The sequence below is a fragment of the Vombatus ursinus genome, unplaced genomic scaffold (assembly GCF_900497805.2).
Source record: "Vombatus ursinus unplaced genomic scaffold, bare-nosed wombat genome assembly UNPS02014870.1, whole genome shotgun sequence".
Classification (NCBI taxonomy): domain Eukaryota; kingdom Metazoa; phylum Chordata; class Mammalia; order Diprotodontia; family Vombatidae; genus Vombatus; species Vombatus ursinus.
Genome location: NW_020954648.1, coordinates 11,084,579 through 11,112,207, shown reverse-complemented (window position 1 = coordinate 11,112,207; position 27,629 = coordinate 11,084,579). Strand labels below are relative to the sequence as shown.

Sequence of the window (27,629 nt, the reverse complement as noted above, 5' to 3'; positions counted from 1 at the left end):
CCTCTCCCATCCGGGCTCCTCCCTCCCGCCCTCAAGGTTGCGCGCGCGCGCGCGCACACACACACTCACAGAATCATACACACTCGCTTCGCCCCCCCCCAGCCAGACCCTGCCCCCGCCCTCCTCTCTTTCCCCCTCCCCCTTCCCCCACCGTTACCCCTCCTCCTCCCCGCCCAGCCGCGGTCGCTCGGGCTCCAGCTCTTGGTTACAAGATGGCGGCGCTGAGCGGCGGCGGCGGCGGCGCGGAGCAGGGCCCCGCTCTCTTCAACGGGGACATGGATCCCGAGGCTGGCGCCAGCTCGGCGTCCTCCGCCGAGCCGGCCATCCCCGAGGAGGTGAGTGAAGACTGCGGGCCGGGCTGCTGGGCAGGCGAGCGCCGGCCTCCCCCCACCTCGACCGCAGATTGGGGGGGAAGGGGCGCTAATGAAGACGGCCCCTCATCTGCTCCCCCCCATGATGAGAGACCCCCCCCTACGCGCGCACGCGCACGCGCAGCCCTTCAACACGTAAACACCCGGAGGCCCCCCGGGGACAGGGCTCCCCTTGGCCCCGGCCCGGGCCGGGGGGATGTGGGGGACAGCAGAAGTTGGGGAGAAGGAATTGCGCCCAGATTTGGCCCTGGAAGGTCACGACCCGCCGCCGTCCCCAGACCCACGTCCCCCTTACTCGGCCCCCCCCGTGTTTTTCCCCCAGTGTGTGTTGGGGATGTTGCGAAGGAGAAGGGGGGGACACCCCCCGCCATCCCGTTCGCCCGAGTGGCCTGTGTCTGCTAGGGCATGTGTATGTGGGTGGGGGTGGTGAGGAGGAGGAGGAGGTTGGGGGCCTTCTACCGGGCGGCTCAGGCTGCCCTCCTCTCTCCCCCTGCCTCCCAGAGTGTTTGGAGATTGTTTCCCAGCCAACGAAGACTGGGTTTTCTGTTTCTCTCTTTTGCTGACCATCCTTGAAGCCCAAGGATCCTTCTGTCCTCCCATCTCAGACCAACCAACCCCACTCTTTATTTTTGTAAACACCATGTCACTGACATCCTTACTCCACTCTTCCCCTCCGTCCCCAGTGTTATGACCTGCCCCCCCTTCACCTCCCTCAGTTTTTCTTCGATGGCTACTCTGTTCTTTTCCTTTTGCCAAATTCCCACTGAGGCTTCATACTTCATTCCTTGGCTCTCTCACATTGTGTGCTACCTCCTTTATTTTCTCAAATTTCTTTGGACACCTTTGACTATTGTCTCTAAAGTTATTGAAATCCCACAAAGTTTCCACAGCACTAACCCTCTATTTCCCCGTGTTGGACCATTTCCCACAGTTGAATCCTGTGTATTATTTCACACCTATTTCCCCCCTCTCATTCTTAACATTTATTTCTTCCTCGTCGTATTTTTTTTTAATGTTTTCACTTCTGTCTTCTCTCTCCTTTACTTCTCTCCCTTGCCTTTTTAAATAAGAATTAGTATTCTTGTCCCATTCTCAAATTATATTTATTATTTTGTTATAATTTATTGTATGTTAAAAATAAGGTAATACCTGATATATAAGTTGTTTTACAGTGATTAAGTGGGTAGTAAGGTTAGGCTGTTGCTTTTGCTTGTCTTTCCTTACTTTAATAACTTCTTGTCTTTCCTTCCTCATAACTTCAAGTCTGTATTTAATGCTGTATTGCTTTACCTTGAAATTCATGCGATCTGCTTTCTTCATTATCTGATTTGATAACCTACCGTTCTGTTTTCACACTTTATTACCTTGAACCCAATTCTGTTGTTGGTCATCATATTACCACCTCTGTCCTATGACCTAGCCTAAATCTCTCCTGGCAAAATTACACCCATTTTCAGTTACCACTTCTACTGAGGTCCCCATTTCCTTTCAACTTAGTTTCCTGTGCTATTCCTGTTAATTTCTTCTAACTTCTTTACACCTATAAAACTTAACCATTCCTCATTTCCAGCTTATACTTTCATGTTTCATTTGTCCCAGGTTTCATTCATTCTGCTTAGTTTCCTGCTTTTGCTGCTTGATGAGGCTTCCTCTTATCTTCCTCACACCTCCACATGCCTTCTTATTTATAAACAGCTTTGTTCAGTTGACATGGAAATTTATTTTTAGGAGACATTGTTTTTAATGGTTTAATAGTAGGGGCAAGCTGTCTGTTTTTTCCCTAAGTTGGATGTGTCTCTGTCTGATGGCACAGGTGCTTCTAGGTATCCTTACTTCAAAGTTAGTAAGCTAGAAAGAAAGACTATACAAATAAATGAAGACTTATTATGCAACTGAGGAGCCCCAAAGGTTTGATTGCAACATTGTTACAATCAGCAACCTTTTTAATTTTACAATTATCCGATCAATTAACTTGTCAAGGTGTTACCTTAACAGACTATCTGATTTTAAGCCTAGTTTATATGATTCAATAATGAGTTCATTCTCAACCCCTGAAAAATTTACGTTATTTTTTTTTCTTTTTCTGTTGTAGAATCACTCTCATGGAGAAGTAGTTTTTCTGTGTTTTTGGACCTTGGGATTCAGTTGTTATCGATTGGAAATGATGTGGAATTTGTTCCCTTTGTTATAAATGTTCTGAATACTATAACTTTTGAATATACAGTAGTTGTCAGCATTGAAGAAGGTAATTTCCCCTCAAGTAAATTACTTTTCTGTCAAAATTAATATTAGTAAAAAATGAAAAACCAAAATGCACTAAAGTCCAGTTGAGAACTTGGCTATCCTATCATCCTTTTATGAATTATTATCAGAACAGATTCAGCAAAGAAAAATGTTCCATGTATGTAATGAAGAGTTTTATACAGAGAAGAAATAAGGGATGAACAAACCAAGTACTCTTATTTGTAAACATAATTTCACATTTTGAGTTTTGAACAAGAAAGTAATTCAGATTTGTGGAATATAACCAAAGCATATCTTTTTTAGAAGAACTACTGTACCAGTATGCTTTCTTAGCACAATTAGCAATTAGTTGGCTTTTGATATGAGACATTTACTTTTGAGCCTTCCTCCTGTTTAGTCCCAAAGTTAATTTCACCCCACCTGTCCTGGTATCAAGATAGCAGTCATATAATGTCAGTGTTATTTTTATTGTTCTCCTCAATCATCTCTAATCTTCAATAAGCATTTATTAAAATAGTACTTACTATGTGATAGAGGATAAGAAACCCAAAACAGAACAGTCCCTACCCCTACAGAGCTTATGTTCTGTTGGGGGGGAAATATGTACACAGTAAAGTATATACAAAAGATATACGAGTAAATACAAATTAATTTCAGAGAGGTAGAGCACTGACATCTGGAGAAAATCAGGAAAGGCCTCTTGTAGGAAGTGGCAGTTGAGCTGAGCCTTGACCACAAGGAGGGTTTCTGAGACGTGGGGAGGGAGAGAGGGGATGTTGTTTACAGCAACAGAAATAGGCCAGTTTGGCAAGATCATAGAGTCCTCAAGAAGGAGTGATGTCAAATCAGTTGGAAAAAAAAATTCCTTAGATCCAGCTTGTGATGGGCCTTAAATACTGCATAATTTTGTGTTTTATCCTCGATGATGTGGAGTCAAGTCAAATTTCTTGAACAGGGATCTGTGAGGTGGTCATTTTTAGGTGGTAGCTGTGTAAAAGATGAATTGGAGAGAGGAAAGATGGGAAAACCAATAAGGAGATTGTTGCAGTGGTCTAGGTGTGAGGTAATGAGGGTTTGACCTAGAGTGAGGATTGTGAGAAAGAAGAGTCCAGGACAATTCCAAGGTTGGAAACCTGGGCTACTGGAAGGATGAGAGAGTCTTCCATAGGAATATAGCAGAGGGATGAGTTTAGAGCAAAAAGAATGAGTTTTGCTGTGAGCATGTGGAGGTGGAGATGTCAAGAGAGCAGGTATACTTAGGCAATGTAATGACTTCAGTTAATGAATTCTTTGGATATGAGTTCCTTTTATAGGGGAAAAGGCTTCTATTAAGACAAGTAAACAAAAATCTTCATAAATAAAATGAAGCTTTTTTACTGTATGGCAGTGTTCCTTTTATACCTTGTATTTATACAGGAAAAAAATAACTTTTTGAATATCTATTTGCATAAAGCTTTTGAATTTTGTGCCCTGGGACTCCCAAATTCCATATTAATCAACTCACTGTTCTCTACCTCCTCTTCTTTATCACAATAGGAAAGCGACTGACATCAGACTTTTTACATTTGTTGTCAGTGTTTTCAGAATTCTTTTTTGTATCCATCCCCTCTCTTTGGTGGGAACTACTCCCTAAAGGTTCTCAGTGTTGTCTCTATAATTATTTTTTTTTATTTCAGTGATGATTCCATATCAAAACATCAACATCTGAAGAGAAATTGTGGAGAAAAAATGGGCATTGAAATAAGCATTCTGCTTGGTTGGCCCTCAAAGGCAGCCTACCTTTTTAGAGTCTCTTGGGAAGAGGGAGCTGCTCAGGAGGGATGTGATTCTCTCTCCCTTTCCTAAAACCAGAAGGTGCTAGCTAGATGCCTTTTCTTCTTTGACATCTATTACTGGAATTTCCTGGGTATGGGAGGAGCATAGCCTTTTCTCTGTCTTGAAATTTAACTTATTGCTCAAGTGTAAATTGGAACCTTTACCTCTTCCTCCCTTGTCCTAAGACTTTCAGATGTAAATTTTTGTCTTCTGGAACATTCGATGTTTTAGGTGACATTTAATCTTTTCATATTCTCTGGGTGTTATCCTAATTGGCTATGTAAACTTTAATGTTAAAATTGTGATAATAGTAGTTAAAAATGTAACGTTTTACATAAATTGTTTTTTCCTAGTCTCTGGTAGAGTGGCTGTTTTGTTTGTTACTATGTATTGCTGTTTGATTAGTGAACTTGTACTCCTTTTCTGACAGCCTACATGTGTTTAAAGGTCTTAATGTTATTTCACCTTTGATAAAAGTGATGACAATAAAGTGAGTTGTTTGACTTCCTTAATGGGATTATTATCATATAAGTGCCATCTATCTAAATGTAAATAGTCTTAAATGACTTATCCCAGCCTCTCTACCTATCTTACCCCGAATTAGTTCGTTTTGTTCAGGTAGAATCAATCTGTTAGAAGGTGTCCTCAGTTCAAGATAGATGAACCTGTTTGGGAGCCGTAAGAAATAAATCCCTTTGTACTAAGGTTAAAGTAGTTATTTGCATAGTAACAGTATTTTAGATAGCTTAATATTAGTATAGCAACTAAAAGTAGAGTCATTCTTATCTCCTTTAGACATTTGGTGGCTGGGTTAATTTTTCTGGGAGGTAGCTTTATTTCTAAGGGCTTTTTGTTTTGTTTTGTCCTGGTTTTTTTGCTACCAACCTAATTTACTATCATACTTAATTAGCTTGGTCGCCAAAAGAAGCTTGTAGTACAGTCTCCACCCTGAAATTAAGCAATTATTTTTCTCCCCTCTACCCTCTGAGATTATTTTTGGTCACCACCTTCTATCCTAAGATTTATTATTATTATTGTTATTATTATTATTATTATTATTATTATTACTATTATCCTCCCTCCCCCACACCAAGATTATGCCTACAGAGTGAAATTGATGCGTAGTCGGTTTCACATTCCATCTTGGTAGGCCCTGGGGATGCCCTCTGTATATAATGTGTAAACTGCTTTGAACCTAATTAGCTTTATATATTCTGGAAGCCCTACAAAAGTAGAGATGAAACTGACCAAGCTTGCATCAGTTTCATTCTTGTGATGCTGCTGTTGAATACCCACAGCACTTTGAGGGAAGATATTGCTAAAGAAAAAGCTGTTGGTCCAGCTAGCATAAGCCTCCCTAGTATAATAATCCATTAGAGATATTTTAATTATTTGTGTTTCGGAGGGAAAGGAAGGAGTATGGGAACATGCATATATCTCACAAATAACTGAAATCGCTATGTATGATTGATAATCTTTATTTCTTTGATTTCTCAGAAGTATAAAACTATTTGAAATTTTTTTTTTAATATTCCATAAGTTGTCTTATTTTTTTAGAATGTCATTCTACTCCATTCCAACTTTTTATGTCATTCCATAAGTTGTCTTTTTAAAATAGTTTAATGGTTTAACTTACCCTTTTTTCTTTTTTTTTATGGTGAGGCAGTTGGGGTTAAGTGACTTGCCCCAAGTCACACAGCTCGTGTTATGTGTCTTGAGGCCAGATTTGAACTCAGGTCCTCCTGACCCCAGGGCTGGTACACTGTGCCATCTAGTTGCCCCCATAACTTACCCATTTTAAAGGAAATATTTTAATGGGGTTTTTAAAAATCAGTTTTTGAATAGTTAACTTTAAAATTAGGGTAGCAGTTATTATTTTGAGCTCGAGAATTTATACAATGTACTTTCTTTTTTATAACATCCCCTATGTATTTCCACTAGAAATACTTTAATGCTATTAAAACCTATATTCTATTTTCTTTATTACCAGATATTGAATCTTATTACTTGAATTCTGTGCTTTAAAATCTGCATTTTGAAGCCAGTAGCAAAACCTGTTATGTCCAGCTTGAAAAAATAAATACAGTGATTAAAGTGACTTGGATAAGTGGGTATAGTAAGAGTTTTTTGAGAGCTCTTGTTAGTATAATTTCTGTTAATCTGTAGTATAAAGGTAATTTTATAGCCACTCATTATGAAAGTATCCTGTAATTTTTTTTGCCATTATTCGATAGTTACTGTTTGTAAATGTATTGACAGTTAAAGGATAAGATTTTTAAGTTCAGTTTGCCAGTGATTCCTAAAAATACCTTTCAGTTGAATTCAATAAATATTTATTAAGCACCTGTGTACTCTGTGCCAAGCACTGTGTTAATTGTTGGGGGTACAAAAAAGAAAAAGAAATGGTCCCTGCCCTCAAGGAGCCTAATGGGGGGCACACAGTACATAAAAAGGGGGTGGGGGGGGGGGGGGAAGGGGGTGGGGGGGGGGGGGGGGGAAGTGTTATTCTGTGGAGTGAAAGCCAAGCAGAGCTGCTGATGGAGAAAGGAGTAACTAGAAAAGATTTGAGCCTTCTGTAAAGGAAGGCTCTGGGAGGAGTTTTGTACATCATCCAACCCTCCAAAGGGAGATGCAAATGAGAAGAGTGTAGAGTATTCAAACCTAGATCATTGTTCATGATCATAAGATTTCAGGAGATCAACTTATCCTGGACTGGGATAAGCTTGCTTTGATTTCCACACTGCTATATAACTTAAATTTTGACAACTTAAGCTTTGTTCAGAAAGGGAGCCAGTCAATAAGCATTTGTTAAGCACCTACTATGTGCCAGGTACAGTGCTAAGCACTGTGTAAAAGACAGCAAGGTAAAGATAGTCTCTAAGCAAGGTAATAGATAGTCTCTGCTTTCAAGTAGCTCACAGTCTAATGGGGGAGACAATACACAAACGGCGTACAAACAAGCTATATGTAGGATAAGTTGTAAATAATCAAGAGAGGGAAGGCACTGGCATTAAGGGGAATCAGGAAAGGCTTCTTGGAGAAGATAGGATATTAGCTGAAACTTGATAGAAGCAAAGAAAGGAGGCAGAAATGAGGAGGGAGAGTTCCAGGCATAGGGAACAGCCACTGAAAATAACCAGAGTCTGGAGATGGAGTGTCCTATGGGAGGAACAGCAAGGAGGCCTGTATCACTGGATCATATAATACTTGGGAGTGAGTAAGGTTTACAAAGATAGGAAAGGTAGGGCCAAGTTGTGAAAGGCTTGGAACACCAGATGATTTCGTATTTGATCCTGGAAGTGATAGGAAGTCAATGGAGTTTATTGAATGTGGGTGTGTGTGTGTGTGTGTGTGTGTGTGTGTGTGTGTGTGTGTGAGAGAGAGAGACAGACAGACAGACAGAGACATGGTCAGATCTGAACTTTAGGAAGATTAGGATGAACTGTAGTAGGCAAAGACCAACCAGTAGATTGTTGCAATAGTCCAGGTGTGAGATGAGGAGGATCTGCACAAGAATGGTGACAGTATCATAGGAGAGAAGGAGGCATATTTGAGAGATGTTTATAAGGGTAAAATAGATGGAACTTAATAACAGATTAGATATGAGAGGTGAGAGAACAGAGTAAAGAGACAAGGATAACAACTAGGTTGAGAGCTTGGCTAATTGGGAGGACAGTAATGTAGAAGTTCAGAAGAAGGGTGGAGGAGCTCAGAAGGTTCACAGGCTTTTTGGGTAAAGTTAATGAGTTGAGTTTAAGATATGGCATATCCAGTTTGAGAGTCTGGGGAACAGGTTAAGACTGGATATGAGAATCAGTAGCATAGAGATGAGAATTGAAACCATGGGAGCTGATGATTTCACTAGGTGAAATAGTATGAAAGTAGAAGAGAAGAGGGCTTAGGACAGATCCCTGAGAAATATCCATGTTTAATGGCCATGGCTTGGATAAGATCCAGCAAAGGAGACTGAGGAATGGTTAGATGGGTAGGAGGAGAATCATGATAGAAAGGTGTCTTGGAAACTTAGAGAGAATAGAGCGATTGACAGTGTAAAAGACTGCAGAGAGTTCAAGAAGGATGAGGATTGAAAAAAAGGCCATCAGATTGGGCAATTAACAGATCATTGCTAACAGGAAAGAGCAGTTTTGGTTAAATGATGAAGTTGGGAACCAGACTGTAGAAAGTTAAAAATGGAGTAAGAAGAAGGGAAGTGGAGGCATCAATTATAGATGGCTTTCTCAAGATTTTAGCCACAAAAGGGAGAAAAGATATGGAATGATAGCTAGTGGGAATGAATAGATGAAGTGAGAATTTTTTTTTTAAAGGATGGGGGAGCAGTTTTACATACAATGAAGATATTTGAGTTCTCATCCACCCATGATTTTCGCAGCTTCACTTCCATACACCTAGACTTCCTCTGCACATGGATAACATACCTTTATATATGGTGAATATATGGGAAATCCAGCCAACACTAAGGGCCTGCTGGGTTCAAGATGCTCTGCTGTGTTAGGGATGCAGAAACAAAAAATGTAATAGCCCCTATCCTTGATCTTCTGAGAAATACAGCATGTGCAATATTAAATACAAGATAATTTGAGGTAAGAAAGAGGGCATTAACAAATGGGCAGCTCTAGGGGGAGGAGGTGGCACCTGAGTTGAACCTTGAAGGATAATAAGAATTTTGAAAATTGGAGATGAGAAAGGAGTACATCCAGACATTGGGGGCACATCCAGACATGTAGGCACAGAGGTAGGAGATGGAATCCTAATTTCAGGTAATAGCCAGTAGATCAGTTTGGCTGGAATGTAGACTTTGTAAAGGGTATTAAAATAAAATAATATGGAAAGGTAAGTTGAAAGCAGAATGGTGGATGATTTGAGATGCCAAGCCTAGAAGTCAGAAGGGGGCTACTGTAGGTTTTTGAAGAGGGGAGTAACATGGTAAGAGGTGGCCGTTTTCCTTGTCAAGGCTTCCTTCATTGTCTTTCTTCGAGATTTAGCTCAAATCATACCTTCTGCAAAATGCCTTTCCAGTTCCCCTTACTACTAGTGGTACCTTCTGATCTTACTTTCCCTCTCCTCTGTATATAGCTTGTATTTACATAGTTGTTTCCATGTTGTATTACCTGTTAGATTGTGAGCTGCTTTAGGGCAGGGACCATCTGGTTTTTTGTTTTTTTAAATCCCTAGGGCTTAGCACAGTGGCTGGCATCTAGTAAGAACTTAATAAATGTTTGCTTGTTGACTGGTCTTTTCCATTAGGAAGATTTCCTTAGCAATTTCCCAGAGGACCGATTGCATAGGGGAGGAACTGGAAGCAAGGAGATTAACTGGGAGGCATTTTTATTAGTGTCGGTGATGAGGACCTTGAATAAAGTAGTATCCATATGGGTAGAGAGGTGAGACTGATAGAGAAGGAAAAGAATGAAAGATATGGCAAAGAGAGCTTTGAAGGTGGGGTATGGTGGTGCCCTCAGTAGAAATAGGGAAGAGGAGGAACTTTGGAGGGAATTTATAGGAAATTTATTTAAGATAAATTCTGTTTTGGATAGGTTGAATTTGAGAAATGTAGGAGAGAAAATAGGATTAGATGTGTGGAAATTTTGAAATCATATGCTTAGAAATAATAATTGAGCCAGTGGTAGTAGATGAGCTCACCAAAAGGAAGGGTGTGTGTGTGTGTGTATGTATGTATTCCAGACAAGGGGGTCAACATGTGTGTATATGCATACAGAGACAAACAAGACAAGACTAGGTCTCGGGATAGAGTCTTATGAGACATCTCTGCTTAAGGCATAGAGAAGACTGAGAAGGAGAGAGCAGCATCACTAAAGGCAAAGGAAGAGAAAGTATTTAGGAGGAGGGGGCAGTAGACAATGCATAAACTACAGAGAACTTCAAAGGAAAGAGTGCTGAGAGGCCATTTGATTCAACATGTAAAGAGATCACAGGTAACGTTGGAAAGAACAGTTTTAAACATGTTAGGTTTGGAATTCAACTTTCAAGGAGATAAGGAAGTGAAGGCTATGAATAAAGTTAAATTTTCTAGGACTGTGGTTCTGAAAGGAAGAAGAAATAAAGGATGATAGTTTTAGGGGGTGGCAGCTTTAAATGAAGAATTTTTAAATTTTGTTTTAAGATAGATGTTACTATGTTTATAGTTAGTAGGAAATGAAATATTAGATAAGGGGAGATTTGAAGATGGAAGGGTAAGCTCTATGAAGAGATTAGATAGAGTGACGGATCAAGGGCTTAAGTAGAGAAGTTGTCCTTCACAAGGAGAAGGATCATCCCTTCAATCAGTCAAGCCAGATGTGAGCAAGAGAAAGGATGGATTTTTAGGTGTGGAGTTAGGTGTGGAGAGGGAGCTCAGGATGGATTCTCTTAGTCAAGTGAAAACCAGGTCCTCTGGTGAGAGGAAGTATAGAGAGTTGAGGTATCAGAACTCACATCTGACTATGTTCCGGATGGGCTTCAAAAGCTTCAGTGGCTCTCCATTGCCCATAGGATAAAATCTGAATTAACTCTGGCATTTAAAACCCTGTATGTTCTTGCCTCTGGCCTGTTTTCCAGGATGATTACATATCAGTCTCCCTCACATGTTCCACACTCTAGCCAAACTGACCTAATTGCTGTTCCTATATATGACATTCCATCTTCTCCTCCATGCTTTTACACAGCTTGACCACCATGTCTTTCCCTCTTCATTTCTTCCTCTTGGAACCCCAACTACCTTCAAGAGGTCTCTTCTGATTCCTTCCAGTTGTTAGTACCTCCTCACTTGAATCACTGTGTATTATTTTGCATAATATCCTGCATTTACTTATAAGTGAACGTGTTTTAATCTCCTGAGTAAGAATGTAAGCTTCTTGAGGGCAGAGACTGTTGTACTTTTATATTTGCATTCCCAGTATGCATCACAGTGCTTAGCATGCAGCAGATGTTTAACAAATACTTAGTGATCTGCCCCTTCAGAGTCAATTATTAGTATCCCAGATGATACATAAATCTACTTGCTCTTGAGCTTACCCTTTTAGTTAAGTCATATATGCATGTATTTATAAAGTCAAATATTGATGGTCTGTTCTTTGGATATGAAAACAACTAAATCTTGGAATCATAGTGTAATTCCGTTTTAATAGCAAGACTCCACTGTTGAAACATTAAATATCTTTCCCTGCTACCTCATAATCACTTCCCCCCCCATATTATATTCATCAGGAAACCAGATTATTGTGGCATGTCATATGCTATGTGTTTTTGAGAGCAAAATTTTAGCAATTCAGAAAACAAACATTTATTTATTTATTTGTGTGAAACACTATGCTAGATGCTGACTGAGATAAAAAATTTAAATCAGATTATAGGCCCAATTATCATGAAACTTATAGAGCAATATGGCATACAAATATTATACAGAATAATCTGTGATTATTGGTGTATTAGAAAGTTATAAGTACTCTGTGTGGGAGGGGGTCAGACCACTATCAATGGAGGACAGCTGATCAAAAGGAAATACTCCTTGGAGGAAGTAGTGAATCAGTTGGGCTTTAAGGATAAATATGAATTAATTAGCCAGTGTGGAGAGGGCATCTTTAAGTTGCAGAATATGGGACATATTTGGCTACTGTGAGGAGCTCGGTTTGGCTAGATTCTAACCTCTAGAACACAGAGTAAGGTGGAAGAGAGTAAAATGAGAATTATAGAGAATTGTTACTTTTTTTTACCTCTCATATTACCTTGTGTTTACTTATCTGTGTATACAAGAAGTAGAATGTAAGTATAGAAAAGTAGCAGGCTAAAGAATCTGTTCTGCTCTAAGTGTTGGAGTATAGTAATAGGCATTGAAGAGAGCTTGAGAGAAGAAACATTTTGTAACTGTTACTGTGGGCTATCAGAGAGTCAGTCATTAAGATTAGATTAAAGGAATGTTAAGGAGCAGCAGTGCCACTAAGGTTATATGCCATAAGTTTCTAGTGAGTGAACCAACTGAATTTCTCTAGTAACTTAGCCTGAAAAATAGGAGTAGAGGAATTGGACTATTGGAGTTTACCCAGGTTTGAGAATGAGCAGGTCTGAATAGTGGTGTGCGTTAAGGGGTGGAAGATTGTAGAGATTCTAGGTTTCTGACTAGTGAACAATTAAAGTGGTGAACCTCATGGGGGTCAAGACTGGCAGGAGAAGCCAGAGTGGGGAGAATTGATTGGGAGACAGAGAGAGAGAGAGGGAGAGAGAGATGGATGAATTGGAAGATAGGTGAGACTAAAGATAAATGATGATGAGCTTAAGGAAGTGGAAGGCAGAAAGTAGTTGAAGACAGCTGACCGCAACATGTAGCACTCCCTCTGGGAGACCTCCCACTTGGACTGGCAGGTCAGGTCCTCAGGGGATGGCTCACAACTTCTCCCCTTAGGAATCTAGGGATAACCTTGAAGGGTGGGAGTAGATTCTCTTAATACTCTTGCTCCTCTCCAGTGTGCTCCCCATTGATAGCAATTAGCCAGCCAGAGTTAATTAGCTTTAGTTAGAGATATTTTCTAAGGTTGTAAAGTAAGAAAAGTTGAAACAAAACATTTTCCTCAAAAGTTTGGGAAACACTCTTCTCTGAGTACATACAGAGCCCAGGGGAAAGTGAGCTCAAGGTTAGAGAGCACATATGAAAAAGAGCACAGCTCTTGGTTTTATGGAAGCCTTTTTCTACCTTTCCTAGCATCCTCATAGTTCCTCTGAGGCATGAGTAGCTCTCTGTTGGGCCCTGTGGGTAGGTCCCATGTAGCATACTGCAAGCTGCTCTTTTAACCCAAAGAGGTCACGATTTCCTTCCTTATCATGTCTAGTTGGTGTACTTGCATCCCTCAGCTTGATGCATTGTTTGTTTCTGGTCCAGTCTCCCCGATGACATGGTCAGTTGTGTGTTTTGGGAGGTGACCCTCCCTCTGGGCTTATTCCTTACTGCCCACCACTGGTTATAGAAGGGTCTGGTTTTTCCACCTGCAACTTAACTTGGGGATGGAGGTTGGGGTGGGAAAGGAAAAAAAAGTGATCTGGTAGCTGACTGGCTCCAGGAAATGAAGAAGAAAAAGTGAAAAAATGATTCTGAGGTCTTTGCCTTATCTTTGCTACTCACCTGTCTCTTCAACATTTATGGAATCAATTAAAGCCCAGCATTCTCTACTTGAAAGTACAGCTTTCAAAGGGAAGCTGTGTAGTACAGTGCTGGATTTGGAATCAAGGATCTGGTTTTGAATGCCAATTCTGCTACTTATTACCTGTATGACCTTGACAAATGACTTCACCTTTCTGGGCCTTCATCTCTGAAATGATGTGGTTGGACAGAATAGCTTCCAGGGATCCTTATAGCTCTTATCTATGATCTTATGATTATTGCCTTCATCTCCACACCATCCTGCTTCCTCTTCTCATCACTGGACAGAGGTGTAAAACTCATTGCAGCTGCAAAGAGAGGGTGGCCTGAACCAGATTCAAATGTAATTGAGAAACATTTAATAAAATAAAATAAATAAAAATGCAATACAACATAAGGTGAATTTATAGGTTTCAGAGTCAATGTGGAGCAGGTAGAAATCTATTTGAGTTTGACACCACTGGTGTAGGGCACTCCCAAGGAGGAAATTTCTTCTCATGTGGATCTCAGTTCTAGAGTTTAGTCTTAGAGAATTGGATGGGGCACAGAAAAGTTCAGTAATTTTTTTTCCCCCAGGATCACAAAGTATTGATCAGAGAAAGCTTTCTAATCACTAAGCCATGCTACTCCTCACCTTACATGTAGTAGATACACCTTGTATATAGTAGATACTTAAATATTTATTTAAATAGAATTTGTTGAATGTGCACATTGCTTTGCTGACTTAGAGGTAGGAAGGCCCTTAGAAATCCTCTTGTCTGCACCTCCTCATTTTGAGATAAGGAAACTGAGTCTTAGAGAAGTAAATGCCACCCAAGTACATTTGGCAGAGCCAAGAAGGGAACCCATATCCTCTTACTCCAGAGCCAACTCTCTTTGCTCTGTTTCTTCTGTGACCTGGTATCCTTCTGCTGTCAACCACAGGACAGTGTGGCAGAGTTCTTCTAACATGCCTGCCCTGCCTTTAGTATGTGTGTATTTCACTCCTACTCATGCGTACTTAGAATCTGTGGGCAAAAAAGAGTATGTAGGTAGGTACATGGGAAGTGAGGAAGAGGGTGTTGCATGAACAAGACAGAGAGTATGTAGAGAAGCAAGTATAGATGCTAATAAATTTACTGATTCATTGAGCTTACCATTGTTTACCTGGTGGGAATCAATTCATCCCTGTCTTTGAGGTTTTTGTTTTTGTTTTTGTTTTGGTGGGGCAGTTGGAGGTTAAATGACTTGCCCAGGGTCACACAGCAAGTATCATGTGTCTGAGGCAGGATTTGAACTCAGGTCCTACTGACTCCAAGGCCAAAACTCTATCTACTGCACCACCTAGCTGCCCCTTTTAGTTTTAATAATATTGCTTGTAATCATTTTTTTTTTTTTGAGGGAGGGAAGGTGTGCTGAATGAATTTGTTCTGACCAGTAGTCTGTTCTGGGGAATTAAAGAGGTCTTATGAGATGTTTAATGTGAGATGGTTTTCTTCATTTTTAGTCTCTGCCATTTTTCACAGACTCATAACTTTGAGACTTGAAAGAAGCCTTAGAGGTCATCTAGGCTGGTCCCTCACATTGAAATTCCATCTCTAGTAGACTGCCAAAGGAGTTCAGGACACAGAATAGATTAAGAATTCCTTTGGTGGTCTGGTGAAGCCTTTGAACCAGTTCTCAAGGTCATGAAACAAAAAGTGCATAAAACAAAATACATAGGAAACAAATGAACAAAATAACAAAGGAAATCACTTATATTGAAATATAGCTATCAAAATATTTTGGGGGGGGCGCAGTTAGGCAGTGGGATTGAGTGACTTGCCCAGAGTCACATAGCTAGTAAGTATAGAGTGTCTGAGGTCACATTTGAACTCAGGTCCTCCTGACTCCAGGGCTGGAGCTCTAGCCACTGTGCCACCTAGCTGCCCCTATCAAAATATTAAAAAGAAAAATTAATGGACCCAAGTTTAAGAAAAACCCTGTTCTATTATTATCCTTGATAGAGTACTTGAAATGAGAGGAATCTTAGTACCTCCTGACACAGCATGTTTAATGTTAAATGTTGGTTTTGTGAGGTTCCCCTTTCCTCTTATAATTTTTCATCCATTGGTCAGCATGGGAAAATTTTTTTCTCTTTTCTTTGTTAAAGCTCTTTAGCTATTTGAAGATACCTATCAGGTAGTATTAATTTTCTCTTCTCCAGGAAACAAACTACCTACTTTTAAAAATAGTCCATCAGATGATGCTGGTTTCCAGCCCATCACTATCCTGATTTTTGGTGTCTGAATGTACTGTCATTTTTCAGTGTCCCTTTTAAAATATGATATCCACAATTACTAGTTGTCATTTCATCAGCTCAGGGAATAGTAGGAGTGTTATTTGATGTGAGCTTGACACTATCCTTGTATTAATGTAGCCTAAAATTGTATTCCCTTTTCTTAGCAGTCTAATCATACTGTTGACTGAAATTTTCCATTTATATTAGCTGAATTCATTTTAATTCCATAAACATTTTTAAGCAATTGCAATATTCAAAGTACTGTGTGCCAGCCTCTGGAGATAGGACAGAAACAAGAGTTCCTGACCCCAAGGAGCTTGCACTCTACTGGTGGTGCTTACATCTTGGCAGATCTGTAAACACTAAATATATGCCAAATGAATACAAAGTAGCCAAGGAGGGAGAACACAAACCACTGGAGAGGTTCAGGAAGGGCCCTGGTGTGTGAGGTGGGCCCTGAGCAGAACTTCAAAGGAAGCTGAGAGATTTTTCAGAGGTTTCAGTGAGGAGGGGAAAGCACTGTATTCCATACATCTCAAGTCAGGAAATTTAGTATGCTTTAAAATTTATGTCTTTAAAAATACGAGAGAAAGTGGATACATGGAATGTTATAGGGAATAACAAGTAGGCCTGTTTATCTGAACCCTAGTGTGTGAGCAGCAGTGATTAGGCTGGAAAGATAAGTTGGGGCCAGGTTGTAGAGCCCTTTCTGTTCCAGGTTGGGTAGTTTGTATTTTATCCTAGAGATACTAAGGTAACACTGAAGCTTCTTGAGCAGGGGAATGACATGGTCATACTTAACTGGGTTTTGGCAGCTATGTAGAAGATAGATTGGAAAGGAAAGACCTAAACAGGGAGACTAACTTTCTAATAGAAAAGTTGCTGGGTCCACGGTGCCTTATTGTGTAATATAAGTTGAAGGACACCTCTGAAGCTATCTAGTCCAACTCATTCCTAGAAATCAGAGGTTCCCAAACTTATTTTGCCTACTGCCCCCTTTTAAAAAAAAATTACTCAGTGCCCTTCTGGATATCTATTTTCTTTAACCCTTTAACAATTTTTTTGAAATTTTGTCATTTCAAAAAATATAATTTTTTTTAAAACAATGATGCTTCTTAAATTTAATAATTTATTGTAAATTTTTGAGTTTTTTCCTGAATTGAAATTTTGATGATGCAATATTGCATCATGTAATCGTATAGTATCGTATTGTAAACAAGTCATTATATGCACATATTTCTGCCGATGCATGCTAGACTTCTCGACAATGCACAGGATGCTCACTTGCCAATGCTTCCTTGTCAAGACCTGTCAGTGGACTTGATCACTGATCAGTTATACCTTGCATTTTGTGTGTTTATTTGGAAAATAATGTAATCACTACAACTTTAACTCTGTTGTACAACAGATGAAACATGTATGAAGTTTTTCAAAATTTTCTTCTCTTTCCTTATGCTTTCATGGCGCCCTTATTTTTATACAATGCCCTGCAGTTGTACGTGAGGCTACCACTGCCCCCCCCCCCAGATCATTCCAGCACTCCCCCAAGGGGTAGTATTACCCACTTTGGGAACCTGTGCTAGAAATGAATCCCTTCTACTAATTCAGGGCAGAGCCAAGAGGTGGAATAAAGGCAAGGATTCACCCAAATTCTCCCAGATTCCCCTCCACACAAGGTTAAAATACCTCAAAATGAATTCTGAAGTGGCAGAACCAACAAAAGGACAGGGTGAAACAATTTTCTAGCTCAAGACAATTTCAAAGGGTGGCAGGACAGGTCTTTTCACTGGGGTGAAAGTGAAACAGAGTCCTGTGCAGGCCACAGCAGCAGTGGCTTCTGGAGCTCTCAGCCCACAGATGGTAAAGTAGTCAGACAACCGATCAGAAGGAGATGACAGGGACCCTTTGCTGGCACTGGGAGCAAGACTCTGTTGTATTGCCAGTATATGGTTCTGGGTTATAGTCCCAGGGCAAGGAGCAGCACTAACAGGAGTGGGGACTCTGGACATAGTCCAGGGTAGAAGAGAGTACTTGTGGTTAGTCACAAACTGGAGCACAAGCCAGGAGAATAGTGACTTCTCCTTAGATTGTACTACCTTGGAAGAACTAAAAACTTATAGCCCCCTTTGCCTCCCCTCTCCAAACTATTGGGGTTAAGTGACTTGCCAAGAGTCACACAGCTAATAAGTATCGAGTGTCTGAGGCCAGATTTGAACTCAGGTCCTCCTGACTCCAGGGCTAATGCTCTACCCACTGTGCCACCTAGCTGCCCCTATCAAAATATTTTAAAAAAAATTAATGGACCCTAGTCTAAGGAAAACCCTGTTCTATTATTATCCTTGACAGATCCAACTTCTGAATACTTGAAATGAGAGGAATCTTAGTATCTCCTGACACAGCATATTTGATGTTAAATGTTAGCTTTGGTGAGGTTTCCCTTTCCTCTTACAATTTGCCATCCATTGGTCAGCATGGGAAACTTTTTTTCTCTTTTCTTTGTAAAAGCTCTGGCTGTTTGAAGATAGTTGAAAACAACACCATGAAAGACTTGAAGCTAGGGAGAGTTCCCCTTCCACCCTAGGAGCAGAGCTCAACTTTAACATAATATTTAAAAGTCAAGAAATAGGCTTGAAAAATGAGCAAACAACAACAAAAAAAAAGAACCTGACTTTAGAAAATTATTATGGTGACAGGGAAGATCAAAACACAAACTTAGAAGTCTGTAACAATGTCAAAAGACCTACATGCAGAGCCTCAAAGAAAAATTGGTAAATTAGTCCTAGCCTTCCCCTCCCTCCCTCCTAGAAGAACTCAAAAAGGATTAAAAAAAAAAGATGAGAGGTAGAGGAAAAATTGGGAAAATAAAAAGAGAGTGATGTAAGAAGATTATGAAAAAAGAGGCACAGAAAATACTAAAGAAAATAACACTTTAAAAAAGAGAATGGACCAAATGGTAAAGGACGGGCAAAAATACACTGAAGAGAGAACTCCTTAAAAAGCAGAATTGATCAAATGGGAAAAGATGTACAGAAAGTCACTGAAGAAGAACTCCTTAAAAAGTAGAATTAGCCAAATGAAAAAGGTACAAAAGCTCACTGAAGAAAATCATTCCTTAAAAATTAGAATTGGGCAAGTGGAAGTTAATGACATCATGAGACATCACAAAACAATAAAATAAAATCAAAAGAATGAAAAAATAGAAATATCTCATTGGAAAATAGATTAAGGAGAGATAATTTAAGAATTAATGAACTACCTGAAAGACATGATCAGTAAAAGTACCTAGACGTAATCTTTCTAGAAAGTACCAAGGAAAACTTCCCTGGTATCCTAGAATCAGAGGATAAAATAGAAAGAATCCATTGATCATCTCTTGAAAGAAATCCTAAAATGAAAACTTCCAGGAATATTATAGTCAAATTCAGAGCTCCCAGGTTAAGGAGAAAATATTACAAGCTCCTAGAAAGAAACAGTTCAAATATTGTGGAGCCATAGTCAGGATCACACAAGATTTAGCAACTTTTACATTAAAGGATTGGAGGGCTTAGAATATTCTGGAGGGCAAAGGAGCTAGGATTGCAACTAAGAATCACCTACCCAGCAAAACTGAGTATAATCATTCAGGAGAAAAATGGATATGTAATGAAGTAGAGGACTTTCAAGCATTTCTGATTAAAAGACCAGAGCTAAATAGAAACACAAGATTCAAAAAAAAGCATGAAAAGGTAAAGAGTAAAGAGAAATCATAAGGGATTCAGTAAGGTTAAACTGTTTATATTTCCATATAGAAAGGTAATACTTGTATCTCCTAAGAACTTTCCCATTATTAAGGCAATTAGAAGGAGTATACATAGAAGGCACAGGTGTGAGTTAACTATGATGGGATGATATTAAAAGAACAAAACAAAATTAAAGGGTGAGAAAGAGGGATGCACTGGGAGAAGGGGGAAGGGAGAGGTAGAATGGAGTAAATTATCTCAGATAAAAGAGCTTTTATAGTAGAGGGGAAGATGGAAGGCGCGGTGGGCAATGTTGGAACCTTACTCTCACAGAATTGGCTCAAAGGGGGAATAACATACACACTCAGTTGGGTATAAAATCTATCTTACCCTATAGGGAAGTAGTAGAGAAAGGGAATAATAGAAGGGGGTGGAGCTGATGGAAGGGAGGGTGGATTGGGGGAGGAAGTGGTCAGAAGCAAAACACTTTTGAGGAGAGACAGGGTGAAAGAGAGAAGAATCAATAGGAAAAAAGTAGTATGGAGACAAATGCAACAGTAATCATAGCTGTGAATGTGAATAGAATGAACTCATAAAATAAAATGGAAGTGGATCTGAGTAAATTACATGATTTAGACATAAAGGCTGATACCATAAGCAAACTAGGGGAGCATAGAGTAGTTTACTGATCAGATCTATTGATAAGGGGTGAATTTATGACCAAACAAAAGATAAAGCATATTCAGGATATATAATGGATAATTTTGATTATATTAAATTAAGAAGTTTTTGTACAATCATAACCAATGCAGCCAAGATTAGAATAAAAGCAGAAAACTGGGGGAAATTTTTTACAGCAAGTTTCTCTGATAATGATAAAGGCCTCATTTCTCAAATATATAGGGAACTGAGTCACATAAGGCTATGAACAGGCAGTTTTCAGATGAAAAAATCAGTGCTATCTGTAGTCATAAAAAAATGCTCTGAATCACTATTGATGAGACAACTGTAGATTAAAACAACTCTGAAGTACCACCTCATAACCATCAGATTGGCTGATATGACAGAAAATGAAAATGACAGATGTTGTCAGGGATATGGGAAAATTGAGACACCAGTGTACTGCTGGTGGAGTTGTGAACTTATCCAGCCTTTTTGGAGAACAATTTGGAACTATACCCAAAGAGCTATAAAACTGTGCATACCCTTTGACCCCGTAATGCTACTATTAGGCTTGTATCCCAAAAAGATTTTAAAGGGGGGGGGACCTGTTTGTAGAAAAATATTTATAGCAACTCTTTATGGTGGCAAAGAATTGGAAATTGAGGGGATGTCCATCAATTGGGGAATGGCTTGTTAGTTGTGGTATATTATTAGTTGTGATGCAATACTATTGTATGTAAGAAATGATGAGCAGGATGCTTTCAGAAAAACCTGGAAGGACTTTTATGAACTGATGCAAAGTGAAGGGAGCAGAGCCAGGAGACCATTGTACAAAGTAACGGCAATATTGTACAATGATCAACTGTGAATGACTTAGCTCTTCTCAGCAATGCAGTGATCTAAGATAATTTCAAAGGACTCATGATGAAAAATGCTATCCACCTTGAGAACTGATGGAATCTGCATGTAGATTAAAGCATACTATTTTTCACTTATCTTTTGTGAGGTTTTTTGTTTTGTTTTTTTTTTTGTTCTGTTTTCTTTCACAACATGACTAATGTGGAAATATGTTTAATATGATGGCACATGTATGACCTATATCAAATTGCTTACTGTCTCAGGGAGGGTGAAGAGAGGGAAAGAATTTGGAACTCAAAATTTTTTTAAAAAATGAATGTCAAAAATTGTTTTTAGATGTAACTGGGAAAAATAAAGTATTATTTTAAAAATGTAATTGGAAAAAAATACCAAATTTTGGAAAGAAAATTAATCCCTGCTGTGTCATTCATACCTGTTCAACAGTGATTCAGTTTTTATTTGATGTTTTCACATGAGGGAGACCCAGCTGTCTTCTGATGCAGCCTGTTTCACTTTTGAATATTTATTTCTTAAGTATCAGGAAGTTTACAAACATAGCAAAACATATCAAGTTCAGATTTGTGTCTTTGCAGCTCCCACCCATTGCTCCAAGTTTTGCATTCTAGGGCCAGACAGAAAAGTCTATTTCCTATTCCACATAGCAGCCTTTCAAATACTGAAGATCACTATTGTATTACCTCCTAATTTTCCTACTTTTTTTTTCTTATTTTTGATCGGTTCATGGTCCTCAAGCATGGAACCATATTGTATCAAACTTTATAAGTCATATGAAACACATTACCTCTTACTGGAAATCTTTACCTTTTAACTAAATATGTAAGAACATATTTTGTATCTAAGCACTTGAAATAGAATTCTAAAGATTATCTTCTCTAACCTACTGTAACCATTCATGAAATGTGGAAAAGCCAGAGAAAAACTGTCCAGATGGTTTTCATTGTTTCAGCAGATATTTGTTTATTTCCTATGTGCTAGGAGAAGGCCAAGAATCAGCAATCAGGTCAGACCTGTATGTTCAGATGAAGTCTGAGACTGGAATTGTGGAAGGACAGATAAGTCAGGCATTGAAAGTTTGAGAAGGCAGTAATATTTCCAAAAAAGAAGTGCCGAACTGAAGAGATTAATCCATGTAGAAAAGGACTAGTTATAGCAAGTGCTGTTATCTGTAGTCTTAACGGAGTCTAGGATCTAGGGTTTCAAAACTAAGCCAGGGAGAGTGGGGCTAGTGACCCTTGAAAGCCCAAATGACTACTAGTGATAGAGATTCAAACAGTTGAGCAGTTCACATAGGAGGTGTTGATGCCTCATGAACTAAATGGAGTCTAACAGTAATGAACCTAGCCAGACACTGTAGGGCTAAGGCATCAAGGTCAGAACTGGAGTCAAAATGGCTTCTTTATTAAACTAGTAAATTCAGAGAGAGATGCTTATATTTCTGTTGCCTAGGACTAGGGTTTTGTTCCAGAGTTTAGGGTGTGGCAGTTTTGTAAGTGAGAAATTAAGTTGGACCAGGTTTTAGAGAAATTTGAAGGTAGAGTCCTTGGCATATTGTACCACATAGCACTGGGCCATGGTAGAATTTTCAATATAGCAAAGTATCTGTGAAAATATGTGACTATCTTAAGGTGGTATATGATTAAGTATCAAATAAATGGTGTAGATGACAAATTCACACTGGGGAGAAATTACTGAAGGCTGAAGTGTTCAGGCAAGGGCTTATGAAAGAAATGAGATTTAATCTGGGCCTTAAAGGTCAAGGAGAATTTGGATGGATGGAGTAGACATTGAAAGCAGGGAAAGGAATGTGAACACAGATTAATAGAGTTGTGAATACATCCTATTTGAGGAACAAAAAGTAATTTCCTTGGCTAGAGACTGGGTAAAAAAGGTTCTTTAAAATAGTAGTGGGAAATAAAATTGGAAATGTGGATTGAAGCCAGATTCTCTTAGATTATTTTGTCTCTTTTTAACATTCTGAAACTCTTGCTGTATTGTGTATACTATTCTGTATAAGCAGCACATGTGAAACTCTTAAAGTTTAATATATGCAAGTAGTTAAAAAAAAGTCCATGCCTCAGCTTTATAGAAGGGTGATGGATATTACTAAAGTTTTCCTTGTATGTGTATGTATGCATGCACACACATACACATACACACATATACAGGGATTCACTTTGGTATACTGGATTTAACTCTTCAGTCCTTCCACAGATGCACTATCAACCCTCTAAATACAACCTTAGCTCTTGCTAGGAATTTATTTTTCTTCTAGGATAGTGTAGTGCAGACAGTCTGGTGAAGCCTAATGTTAATGTGATTGTCCTGCATTTATCATGAAAGGAAACACTAAATTTCAGTTAGAAGTTAGAGAAAATAAAGATGTAATTTTTTCCCTATGAAGTTTCATTGAGTTCTTGAAATCTCACCCTAAATCCTTTTCATGGGCCCCAGGTTAAATACCCCTGCTGTAGTGAAAGCTAACACAGCAAGTTACCATAGATTGACCTTAGAGGACTGAAATTGGCTGATGGGTAAGAGTATGTGTATAGTTGTCAGGTTCTGCCCTTCTCACTTTTGCCAGGTTATTTTACTGTTTTCCTAATGTGGCTTATTATTTTTTTTTCCTGTCTGCTAGCCATGAAGCTTCATGCTGGTTGAACCCCAGCACTGGCAGAAAAATTCCAGAAGAAAATGATTAGAAATTTAAATTTTAAAATGATCTGTGCAAATGATGCTAGTAAATAGCATAATTCTGTAAGAATGTCAGAAAGGCTAATATCCAAAATGATCTGAGGCTTACAAAAAAAATTCTAAGAAAACTATGTGGAGGTAGGATGACAGAAAAAGTATCAAGTTTGCTGCCTGGAGTGGACTAGGGCAGTGTTACTAGATTACTGTGTGAAAGCAAAACTCCCAACTACTTTGTTTCTATTTTCTTTTTAAATTGTTTTTAAATTTCTGAATTTAGGCACCAAAATAGAGCACTTCCATGTACACTACAGGACACAAAAAGAGGATCGTATATGAAACTCTGACTCTCCATTTATACTGCTTTTTAAGAAGTAGATAAATTCCACATTTACTTAAAAAACTGGCTTATTTATCTGTGTTGTTTTTTTCTTCTTCTTCTGAACTTCCTTCTATTCTCTTCTGTGCATTTTAAAATGTTTCAGTGGGTTTTGGGGGGAATGGTGGTGGGGGGAGAAACCTGGATCTCTGAATTTTGCCTAGGTTGGAAGTGACATGGCCACAGCATGGCAGCTTTGACTTACTCTTGTTTCCAACCTTAAGTAGGTTTACCCCTCTTTAGGCATCTGATGTCCCATTGCTCTCCCACTCCCCACTCCTGAGGGCTCATCATATTGGTACCAGATTTAGTATGGACACCTGCAGCTTTAGCCCTACTGCCCAAGCTCAAGTAATCGAACATCTTTGACTTCCCTGATATATCAGGGATTACAAACATGTGCCACCCTACCTGGAAACCCTCATTATGGGAGATGGTATTTCAATATTGCCAACTCTCTACTCCTTCCCTGCCCTCCAATGAAAAAACCAAAGAGAAAGGAAAACAAAAAACCTGTGTAACAAATAAGCCTCAAGTAAAATTAATCCACAGAATGACCTTGTCCAAAAATGGTATGTCTCTTTCTGTACCTTGAGTTTATCATCTCTCTCTCAGGCAGTGTGGGTAACATGCTTCTTCATAGATCCTCTGCAAATGTGATTGCTCATTGCTTTGATCAGAGTTCTTAAGGGTTTTTCTTTATAATGTTGTTGACCTCATATATAATATTCTACTGGTTCTGCTCATTTCACTTCACATCAGTTCCTTCTTCCCAAGATTCTCAGAAAGCATTTCTTTTGTCATTTCTTGGCACAATAATATTCTATTAGGTTCATATGCCACAATTTATTGAGCCATTCCCCAGTCATTGAGTATCTTCTGAGATTCCATTGTTCCCTTCTGCCCCCTTTTTTATCCTCTCTTCACAAAAGGATACAGCTATCCCTTCCACATTGTGGGTGTTTAAGAGCACAGCACCCCAATGGTCTGGAAAATCCATGTAAAATTTTTTGGCCCTCCCTTCATGCCAGAGAAAAGTCTGAATTATTATGGTATTAAAAGATAAAATATGTTGAGATTATACAATACTGTAGATATATTTTGTGCATTTCTGAGTTTCTAAATTTTTTCTGTGTAGTCTGTTGGCCTTTGCATATCATCTGTGGCTTCCACAAAATTCCCCCAAAATTCCCATTTAATTTCTTATGCCAACCCGTGATATATCGAAATCATGATACAGAAAGTCGCAAGTAGCTATGTGAAAAAGATAACTGTATTTGTTCTGGTTAAGGGAGATATTATCCTTCTTGTCTATCCTACCCCTCTAGCCATTTGTTACCTTGTTGAATTTTGTATATTTTGACACTGTGTTTAACCCTTTGTTTTAAAATTATGTTTTTTTTTAAGTTATAATTTTTTTCCCCTCTGATGTGCTAAACGCAGTATGTAAACATATTTCTTTAGTTACTTTGGTTTAATCTTTTTTAAGGTGACTCTCTTCCCCCTGGATTTCTTCCCCTTACCCCCGATTACCCCCACCACTTTCCATTTGTTACCCCTTTCTTTTTGTTGTTTTGCTCATCAGTTCCTTTTTCTCTCATGCTTTTATCTGATTATTTAATTTTTTCTCCCTTTCAGTTCAGTTGGTCAAGTAAATTCCCCCTTCCTTTCCTCCCATTCAACTAGTTCTGTTTATTAGGTTTTTTTTTTATTTCATTTTTTGTGCCCCTTTCAAGAGAGGATTTTTTTCTCACTTTCTTCATTATCCAGCCTTTCTTTCTGTTTACTAGACCTTCATTCTCTGGTTCATGAGCCCTATAATTATCTAGTCTTTCTTTATTTTCTGTATCCCTTATGGAATGAAAACTTAAACACTCTAGGCTCTCTCATCTAGGATGCTTCTACCACAGCCTTGTAGAGCTTGCCTTACAAGTCCCATTTTCCATTGTATCTCACTATTAGAACAATGCCAATTCCTGCAGATGATAGAGATGATGATGTCCCATGATAATGAGCCCTCTCCCCACCCCTCATCTGTACCCTCCCTCTGGTTACCTTCTTTCTTCCATTTGCCTTGAAAATCTCCTCCCTGAGTCCATGCCCTCCCGTTCTCCCCAGTTGCCAATTGCCTCCAGGAGTTGAATCTCCCCCAATCCCAAGGTAGGGCTAGTGGTTTTTTCAAGCACCAAATCCCCCAGACCATACCTTGCACAAGGTTTTCATATCCCTTCACAGAACATGTCTTTTTACCCATAGGAACATTTATCAGTGAAACCCTCTCCCACTACCAAACAAGGCTATCCCCTTTTCCCACCTTTCAGTCCTTCCCCCCCTCTTCCTTACCTACTCCCTTGAAGGCTCTTCACTTCCTGAGAGACCAGAGGAATCACCTTCTTCTCATTGCTAGTTTTCAGTTTGACCCAGGTATATTATTCCCTATGCCCCTCCTGCTCTACCCCCATTTCATGTACTTTTCCATTTTCCAGTGTAGTCCCACAAAAAAGCCATTATAGGCAGGGTGTCATCATCTTCTATCAGTAATGCCCCAGACCCACCTCTTCACTGTTAGCTCCACCTGACTTCCATCTTACTTCTTTCTCCTTGTATACATTTAGAATGAAATCTATTACTTTCTCTCTCTGTTGTCATTCTGTTGCTGTTCTTAGCTATTGCATTCATTCACCTCTTCTGCATTTCTGGTGTCTTGGATGTTAAAGAAGCAAATAATCTTTTCAGGTGTGGTTTTCTTTCTTTCTTTTTTTTTTTTTTTGGCTTAGGCGATGGGGTTAAGTGACTTGCCCAGGGTCACACAGCTAGTGTTATGTGTCTGAGACCATATTTAAATTCAGGTCCTCCTGAATCCAGGGCCGATGCTCTATCCACTGCACCACCTAGCTGCCCCCTGTGGTTTTCTTCCTAAGAGTCTTTCAAATATCTCTTTATTATTGAAAGTCCATATTTTTTCATTTATGATTAAGCCCAGATTTTCAGGGTAGGTTGCCCAGGCCTACATCCTGAGCTCCATTGTGCATTATTCCATTTCCTCCTATGTTTTCTAGTGGGTGCAGAATAGTTTTGGGTTATTTGAATTTCCTTTTCTTTTGTATTTAAAGGCCTTTTTCCAGAATACTTGGGAAACCTGTTTCTTAATTGAATGGTTATGTTTAACTAGTATGTATCTTGGGATTTGTAGCCTTGGTTTTTTTTTTGTTTGCTTGCTGGTTTGTTTCTGGAGATGATATGTGAATTCTTTCCATTGGTATTTAATTTTTTGCATTCAGAAGTTCCGAGCAGTTATTTTCTGTTATTTTCTGCATTGTGGTGTTCAAGTTTTTTGTCTTATAGTATGCTTCTGGGCTATCTATCTATCATTCTTAGGTTGTCTCTATGCAGCCTATCTTCAAGATCATTATGTTTTGCTTGTGTAGTGACCCTGTTTTCGTTTTTTGTTTCTCTTCTAGAT

General features: G+C 39.1%; 1 protein-coding gene across 2 annotated transcripts in view; it reads left to right on the top strand.

Annotated features, from left to right (window-relative positions):
- The first annotated feature begins 212 nt into the window (after positions 1–212).
- BRAF (B-Raf proto-oncogene, serine/threonine kinase) overlaps positions 213–27,629 on the top strand; it is a 166,158-nt gene continuing 138,741 nt past the window's right edge. The window contains exons 1-2 of one of the 2 annotated variants that reach the window (XM_027842280.1): positions 251–335; positions 2,464–2,616. Coding sequence is in view for 1 of the 2 variants with exons in the window: in XM_027842279.1 (XP_027698080.1) it covers positions 213–335 (123 nt within the window). In the remaining variant the exon portion in view is untranslated. Of the gene's footprint in view, positions 336–2,463; positions 2,617–27,629 lie in introns of both variants that reach the window. The other variant, XM_027842279.1, reaches the window with a different exon arrangement.